Source organism: Formica exsecta, unplaced genomic scaffold (genome assembly GCF_003651465.1).
Source record: "Formica exsecta isolate Colony F162 unplaced genomic scaffold, ASM365146v1 scaffold357, whole genome shotgun sequence".
In the NCBI taxonomy this organism is placed as follows: domain Eukaryota; kingdom Metazoa; phylum Arthropoda; class Insecta; order Hymenoptera; family Formicidae; genus Formica; species Formica exsecta.
The window spans coordinates 241,489-250,523 of record NW_021850817.1 but is presented as its reverse complement, the minus strand read 5'-3'; the positions used below and the strand labels follow the sequence as shown (position 1 = coordinate 250,523).

At 33.5% G+C, this 9,035-nt stretch overlaps 1 protein-coding gene across 1 annotated transcript in view; it reads left to right on the top strand.

Annotated features, from left to right (window-relative positions):
• The first annotated feature begins 792 nt into the window (after window positions 1-792).
• Window positions 793-9,035, top strand: part of LOC115238743 (dynein heavy chain 12, axonemal-like) — a 132,510-nt gene continuing 124,267 nt past the window's right edge. The window contains exon 1 of the mRNA XM_029812790.1: window positions 793-1,085. Coding sequence (XP_029668650.1) covers window positions 793-1,085 — 293 coding nt within the window. The remainder of the gene's footprint in view (window positions 1,086-9,035) is intronic.

Below are 9,035 nucleotides of genomic sequence, written 5' to 3'. Positions count from 1 at the left end.
AAAAAGAAGTTAGGACGGATATGGGAGTTAGCAAAAAAGTTGAGAGAATTGAGAGAGGAAAAGAGAGAAAAAGAGAGAAAGAGAGAGAGAGAGAGAGAGAGAGAAAGGATAAAAGGAGGAATATTGTGATTGAAAGTGAAGGGGGTGAGAGGAAGGTTGAAGGGTTACGGGAGAAGTTAGGAGTAAAAAATAGAATTGAGAGTGTAAAGAGGGTAAAATCGAGGAAGCAGGAAGATGGTGAGATGCTAGTAGTGAAATTAGGGAAGGAGGCTGAGGAAAAAGAGGTTCTAGGGAAGAAAAATTGTTGAAATAATATGTAGGCAAAATGAGAAGTATGAAGGTGTAGATATGAATAATTCAGTCATTCGGCAAGCGAAAGACTCGCGTTTGATTCCTGATTCAGCGACTTCACCCTAATATTTTACTAACTAATGCTTTTTCATAGAGGTACGGAGAATTTATTATAAATGAATTTCGAAGTAAGATTTATTAATCATTTGGTATCGTACCAAGAAAAATGTGTTTGCTGTGCATAATTATTTAGTTTCACGGAAAATTAATTTTTTAATTATTTAAATTTTAAAAAAAATTAATTTTTTTTTTAAACTTACGCACTATCATATGTGTCTGGCTGTTATCGGTCCGGGAAATTTAAATAATTAAATAATTAAATAATTATTAAATCAAATTATAATAATTTCTAGGTTAATTATAATGAACGATATGGATGATGCCGAGCGAATAAAAGAGTACATTGAGGACATGCGAAACATAGTGCGCCAGTTGAAACGTATGGAGCAGAAAGCCGAATGGATAAACGCCGAGGAAACATTGTTTCATTTTCCGCTATCCATATATCCGCGTATTAAGGAATTGAAGGAAATTATTTTGCCATTTTACGCTTTGATTTATCGTGGTTATCAATGGCAAAGAGATCGTGGAGTTTGGCTGGACGGTCCCTTTGAGTATCTTGATGTGCAGCATATTGAGGACAAGCTCAATCAACACCTAATTGATTTCACCAAAACCAATAAGCAATACAAGACAAGAATCAAGATGCAAATTGCAATCAATTATCCATACAGGTTATTATACCCGAAAATTTAAACAATCTCTTTTTACATATAAACTCTAGGAACAATTTAAAACCGATTTTTTTCTCGAACTGATAAAATATCGAAAATGATTACTGCTTTTTGTAAATTTAAAATTTGTAACATTTTAAATATTTGCATAAATAAACATCTTGAATTGTAAAGGACCCCGCATCATTCTTATGGGAAAATGCCTTTCTGCGGATTTGGCTAATTTTCGGATATGTTGTAGTTCTCATCATTCTGAACAAATGTCTCAATGGGCACAACTTGATTCTATGAGTCGTTTTCGCGCTACAAGCCCTGAAAGATCCAGATTTAACATGTAAAGGTACAAGCTTTTCGGCTCGATATATGTGACCCTCGGTCAAATGTGAGTGTGTGTGTGTGTGTGTGTGCGCGCGCGCGCGCGCGCGTGCGCATATGTGTGCGTGCGTGCGTGCGTGCATGCGTGTGAATGTGTATGTGTGTGTTTGTGTGTATGTGTATCTCTCTGTCTGTGTGTGTGCGCGCGCGTATGAGTGTTAATCAATAACAATAATAATAATTAATAATAATTTTTCTTCTTCAACTCTTGACTGTATTGGTGCCAATCATTGTTAAGAGCCGTATAAAGACAATGGATGGGCGTGATACAGTCCAGTGTTTGTGGATTTCTAATATATGTCAATTGTAAAAGTGGACATATAATGTGTATGTATAAGTTAAATATATATTCATTGATACTACAGTTTATATATTGGTATATGGTATATGGTATGCAACTAAGAAGCTAGACAATGTGTATTTGGATTTGATACGCACAGATAGTAAAAGGCATACAATTCAACATGTATAGAGACAGGATTATGTAATGTATAGCAGCTATGCAAGTAGAAATATGTAAATATGCATATAGTAGTTTTTTTCATAAGTAGTACATGATATAGTTTACAAAACAAAGCGAGGTCCACCCCACAATTGTTGTGTGGATGGGAAAGTGTATGCATGGACGCAGTGGGTTCCGCCCCCCCTACGGGGGGGCTCCACTTCCGGAAGATATAACTTAACCCAAACCTATTTCTGATTTAAAACTAAAATTTGGTTTGGGTTGTGGGGTGGACCTCGCTTTGCTTTGGTAATTTTTGGGGTTTTTCGGTTTTTTGGGGAGGTGGGGGTGATGGGGAACGTGCTCCCCCGACTGATTATCACTGTTGGAGTCACAACAAAGAGTTTCACCAAAAGATCCGATCATATTTGTCAAAATTCAGAAAAGGCCTTATTCGAAAGAATTACCCCTTTTTTTCCGCTTTTTGTCTATAACTTTTTTTTTAGCCTCCCCCGATTAAAAATTGTTATTTACATTATTCTCTAAGCATAAAAAGTTATCAAAAAAATTTGCAGCCAATTTGCAAGTGGAGCCGTGATTCTGAATAATTACCATATAATATTATCTAATATGATATGAACATATGGTAGACATGGTCATATTCTTAAAAGTATTTGTTGGTATTTGGCACAGATTATGTGCGACATCCGATATATATATATAAATATTATGCATAACAAAACATATATTATATTTTTTTCGCATATATAAATCTATAAAATCCTACGCAATTCTACACACACACACACACACGTACACACACATACATGCCCACGCACACATACCCACGCACACATACACGCACACACACACGCATGCACGCGCACACACGCATATTCGACCGAGGGTCATATATATCGAGTCGGAAGCCTATACCTTTATATGTTAAATCTGGACCTTCCAAAACTTGTAGCGCGGAAACCGCCCATAGGATCAAGTTGTGCCCATTGAGACATTTGTTTAGAATGACGAGAACTACAACATATCCAAAAATTAGCCAAATCCGCAAAAAAATATTTTCCAATAAGAATAGTGCGGAGTCCTTTATTGAATTAGAAATTATTTAGTTTACTTAAAAATAATGTCTGACACTATTTTCATATCGAAAATAATCGAAAATAATTTCTAAAAAATCTTTTATTCTCAATTGTTTTTTAACTTCAAAAAATTTAACGATTAACGAGAATTTAAAACGCTACAGCATTCTCTGCACATACACTCGATGTTTTCGTATTTAAAAAAATCAGTTTTAAATCAATTATAGAACTTTTAGATAAAAAAACTATCATGATAATTCTACCAAATTCTAACACAATTTAACAAATAATAACTTTTTTTTAAACATTAATACAAGAATAATCATTTCTTATAATTATTTTGACGCTGAATATAATTTCAGTTTTGAAATTGTTCTATGCGTCGCCATTTTGAAAAATTTGCAGTTAAAGTTGCAAGAAATGCTTATTTTATGTATTTGTCATATTATGTATTGTCATATTATAATATGATATATGGCTTGTTGGAAAAGTGTTATTGCAATCAAAATTAAGTATGTTGTTAGAATTTTCAGTTCTCAAAAGGAATTTGTTATATTAACTATTATATTAATAAGATCTTCATATTTAATATAAAATCAATAATGAAGAAGTTGTGAAGATTGTACACATCGAGAATCTCTTCTAAACGAACGTGACGGGCGAACTTCACATTGATATGGAATGATTCAATCGATCGATCTATCGATATTGTGTGCAGCATTAGCTCAGTAAAGAGACACGTGATCATGATGCAAGTAGACATGGCGTGCTCTTGCGCATATTTTGCATTACAGTCATTCAGAACTTGGCCTTTTACTCATCCATTTTTCAGCGGTAATTCAAATAAAATAAATGTTATTTTATTTCAATACGCATACTACGCCAATGAAACTCAGTTTCATATGTAATAAATATTATTTGTAATTTTATAATGATTCTTTTTATTTCTATTGCTTTTATATTTTATTTAATAACGTTGTTTTTTGCAATCAAAGTCAGAAAAATTTCTGAAATTCATATAGGAATGTTCTATAGGAATGAGATTAAAGATTAAAGATAAAAGAATATGTTACTTATTACTAGGCTTTGGCCAATAATATTCAAAAGAAATAATACAATAAAAATCAAATGCATTTTCAGAGGTGACGTAATTTAAAAAAACAAAAAATCAAGAGATACACTACTTACATTATTAATTAATTTACTAAAACCTAGGTGAATTAACAAAAAATTAAAGTGGGTTCATAAATAAATTAAGCAATAAAATGTACGTGTATGTGAATTATTTTTTATTTGTCAGTTTAAGTATTGTTACGTCCAGACTCGAATGAAAGGAAAGTCAGCTGGAGGGCGTAACTTAGTTTTCTCTTAGACACACGCTAGACGATGCGTGTCCTAGAGTCGAACGAACAGACCAGGGCTCCAGATAGGTCAACGACCGGAAGGGTCGCTCTTACTCTATCGAAAGGCCGTTCGCTCGGTGGTCCCTTTTCTGGTAAAGGAACTGAATCCTTATTACCCGGGACGGGACCTTGTGCGATTCGGGGAAACTAAAATTTAAATTCCGGTTGGAAATTTACAATAACAGGTTTTAGAAAAATTACATGAAATAAAAGTGTGAGTAGAATGATGAGGATAGAAAAATTATTAATTCGCGGACGCTCGAGCCAATTCCTTCTTAAGCCGCCTATTGCGACGATTCCGCGAACATCTGGCAGCCGCTCGCGAAGATCGTTTTTGTCTTTCCACTAAGGAAAGAGTAATAATGAATAATAATGTAATTATAATTAATGTAATAATAATGTAGGAAAATCGCGAGAAGATTCCTATTTGATGAGAAATAATTCTTGGAGGTTTTCTTTATTTGAATGACAGGTAATATAAAGAAAGAGGAGATCCAAGATAATATTTCAGAGAAGGGTTTAAAAGAACTAAAGAGGAGAAGCCCGAATAGGGAAGTTAGTTAAGATTGAAACGTAAATGATTGAAGTTATTAATTAATTTATTATAATTAATAATCCAAGAATTATTTAAAATTTACAAATGTAAAAAAAAAGGAAATAGAGTTGAGAACATTCAAAACACTTACTACTTATCGAGTGCGTTGGTAACAAAAAAAATATCAGATAATGGAAGGCTCCTAAGGGCGAGAGGAGTTTATATATTTTTCGCGAATTGAATTTTTTATTCACGCCCTCCGATATTGCTGGGAGGCGTTGCCCTTTAGCATAGGAGGTGTTAGAGCCTTAGGTATTGGTAAAGGCTTTTGTTTATAGAATTAGCTTTCGCCCAATGGAGAGTTGTTGCAATTTGAGTGAGAGTTATGCCTTTTATTATCTACCTACGTTTTATCTTAGGTGATATCGTGTAACAGAGATCTGTCGGCGAGCATATATGATATCATTTTTAATGTCCGTTTCGGTTTTCATTTAGATTCTTGGTACCGAAATTGTTTATTACGAGAGCTGTCAACCATAATTTAGATTAGTAAGAGAATTTGTCACCCAAGCTTTTAGTGGTTGATTAATTTGCTTATTTCTTAGATCAGATATGCTCTAGTTTCCTGTTTGTATCATATATCCTCTCAATTTTTGTTTCCGAAAAGTTTATTTTGCCTTCCAGTTTCCATTTGTTTATTTCAAGGCGTAATGCGCTCTTAAGATACCGCTAATCTCTATTTACGATGAAAGAAAAGAATCGTGGAGTCCGCCGGACGTAACAGTATTTTGTTGTTTACTTTTTTTATTCCAACTTGTATAGTTTTTATTATATTCTTTAAGACGAATATATGTTCTCGTTTTGACGAGACATGCTACCACTTCTCTTAGTATCTTCTTTTGGAGAAAATGATCCATTTTTTTTATTGTCATATTAGTAACTGTAGCGAAAATGAATGCTTCTTTTCTCAATCCAGAAAGACCATGATATTCTTCAAAAATAACGTTCATTAATTCGGTAACTCTGATTAAGTCATCAGAAGGATATATACACTCTCCTCTAGAAATGGTGTGGATCCAAGTGTACTTAGGATCGGTTACGAACTGGGTACGCTGTCCTAGATCATACTTGTGTTTGAATCGATAAGCAACGTACCCAGCGATGTAAATCATTCCTTCTTTCTCAATTACATCCACTGCCTCCGTAAATTGTTCGACTTCTTCGAGGAGGTTCACTTATCGGTTTATAACGGAAAACATCTGAGGATAATCATATTGGATGAAGATAAGGATAAGAATAACTTACCACTGCTTTCATTTTGCTCATCGTGACTTAATTCATTTTGCTCATCGTGACTTAATTCATTTTGCTCACTGTGACTTAATTCATTTTCAGTGACTTGGAAGATATTGAATTCTACATCTTCCAACGTTGCATTGCTTTCAGATGATTGATCAAGAATGTCGCAGCAATTGGTCAAGCATAATTCTGTAGAATTGTGATTTTCAGTGTTAGCGCCTTCTGTAAATACGTCAGTGCTATTTTTTCCCAATTTGTACCAGCGTAATCGGTTTCGGAATTCTAGTAGCATCAGATGATCGTATCCAGAACCCATAGCTCGAATATACGAAAAAAATTTTTCGATCACGTCCTGATTCAAGCGATTACATAGTATGTAATGAACAGGTGTTTCTGTGGTACTATATGATTGTTTCAAATAGTTATATAAATTTTAATTTTTTTAATGAAGAATTACATAGAAGAATTCCTTTTTGAAAAGGAAGAAGTGTTTTATGACCGCCGATCCTTACTTCTTGGATGAATAGAGTCATTTTCTCAAGTATCTGCTTTTCTAATTCTATACCATATGCATTCAGCCCTGGATGGTTTCCATACATATGCGTACTATTAAATATATCAAACCAATCATTAAATAACTTTAGAATGTATGCAGTTTGTAGCCAAGTTTCTGATTTCAAGAATCCTTTCAAACCACACCATTCAATAGCTGCAGCATTGGTATTTGAAAATAATTGGGTAGCTATTTCTACTTTTTGCCGATCACTTTTTGCAACATCTAAGTGACTCTGTGTCAATTTGTGAGCTATTTTAAAGTTTTTACTATTAATGGCTAGTAATTCTTCAAGACATTACTTTTTGATACATTCTCCATTGTAGTTAAATCCTTGATCAATATAATAATTGCGAGCTAATTTTATAAGATGGGGTGGATCAGCAAATATAAATTCGTTTAACGCATCATTACTTGGATGTTGAAAGTAGCATTTTTCATGTTCTTGTATGCCAATACCAAGTTCTTTCAATAATTTTTGGTTTGATGGACCTAGATCACAAGTTATTGCAATGACTATGTAATCTGAATCGTATAAATGTCTTATAACTTCCATCAAAATGTCTTTTGTAACATCCTGATCAAATTTATAAAATACGGGCTGCTTCCATTTTTTTAATAATCCCCTAGCAAAAATCATTTGGCATTTTTTATATGGTCCGATAATTTGCTCACGCCGCCGATCAATGGCAATTGCATTCGACAGATGAATTTCATCAAAACTTACAACGGTCAACTTATCGACATCAGACATATCACGTCCTTTATATTTTATTACTTTAAATACATCGGTTAAAATTCCTTCATCGACGCAAAATGTTGATGCCCATTTCCTCAAAGTTGACAATCCCGGTAGCGGTATTTTTAAAACATTTTGTAAATATCTATAAGCTTTCGGGCTTACGCTGCGCAAAGATATAGCAGCTGCTATATCATCTGCTGACCACCTCATTTTTTGTATTGTAGGATTCAAAAGCATTTTTATTTGTCCCGGCGTAAATATTCCATTTAAAATGTTTTTCACTTTTTGTTCCAATGTATTTTTAAATTGTCTACTTTGTAATTTTAACTGACGCCGGAGACGACAATTTTCTTTTGCAATAGCTTTATATCTTCTTTTGTATTTAGAATCTTTTTCAATAAAAAACTGCATTATTTGATAGTACTTTCTCATTATTTATATCGTCATATATTAATGGTTCTGTGTGTCTGAAATCTATTCTACTACTGCTTGACGGTATTACTGAATCTGTTTTTGAACTTGTTGACGGTTCTGCTAAAACTATATTTACACTTATTGATGCTGCTTCTATATCTGTTTGTATTGTAGTAGACTGTATTTCACAATCTGTTGCCACGCTTGTTGACGCTGCATTTCCATCAATACCAGTTGATAATATTTTCTGTTGATCCGTGTCAGCTGCCGATCTTTCCATTAAAGAGTTGTTAGTTTCTTCTGAGGAGACAATTATTATACATTAATTATATTTAATAAATTACTTTTTTTTAAAGTGTGTCTATATATATATTTACTCGTGTGATGTGTAGAAGGAACTGTTGATATATTCAAGAATTCCGTTGGAATCGCCCAATCTTAATTTTCTTCGAGTTTTTGGAGAAAAGCCTAATAACGGTGTTTGCCAAGAACTCTGATAACATGATGCTTGAAAATGTATGGAACATATGCGAGCTGCAAAAGTATATATTATATGTTTAAATAGTAAAAATGTCATTAAAAAAACTTATAAATTTACTCTTAGTTCTATTTTTAAATTATAAAATTTATAACATACCATGTTTCATGTTGATATTATTCACACGGGACGTTTCTAACCATATTTTTCTGTATTTCTCATTTTTGGGAAATGAAAAAAATCTTATTGATTTATATTTTATTCGCTAGTCACTGCGACTTTTGCAACCTTTCACACAACACGTCGGCATCTTTAATATTAATAATGTTAAAGATGTGCGCCTATATCGTTGAAAAATGGCGGAAATTAAGGCCTGTGCATTGCTATGCGTAAATTCGTCCTAGTTACGAGCACACCATGTCTACTTGCATCATGCACGTGATTGTCGATCTTATCCCGGAAATATCTTTCAGCAGTCGTATCTACTACTACTATGCTATTATTATGCGATGCAAAAGGGACAAAAATGACATCATTGTCTCTCTTTATCACCCAATTAGACTTTTTTCATTTTCAATTGGTCTTTTTATAGTCTCAATTGGGCTCCGCTCT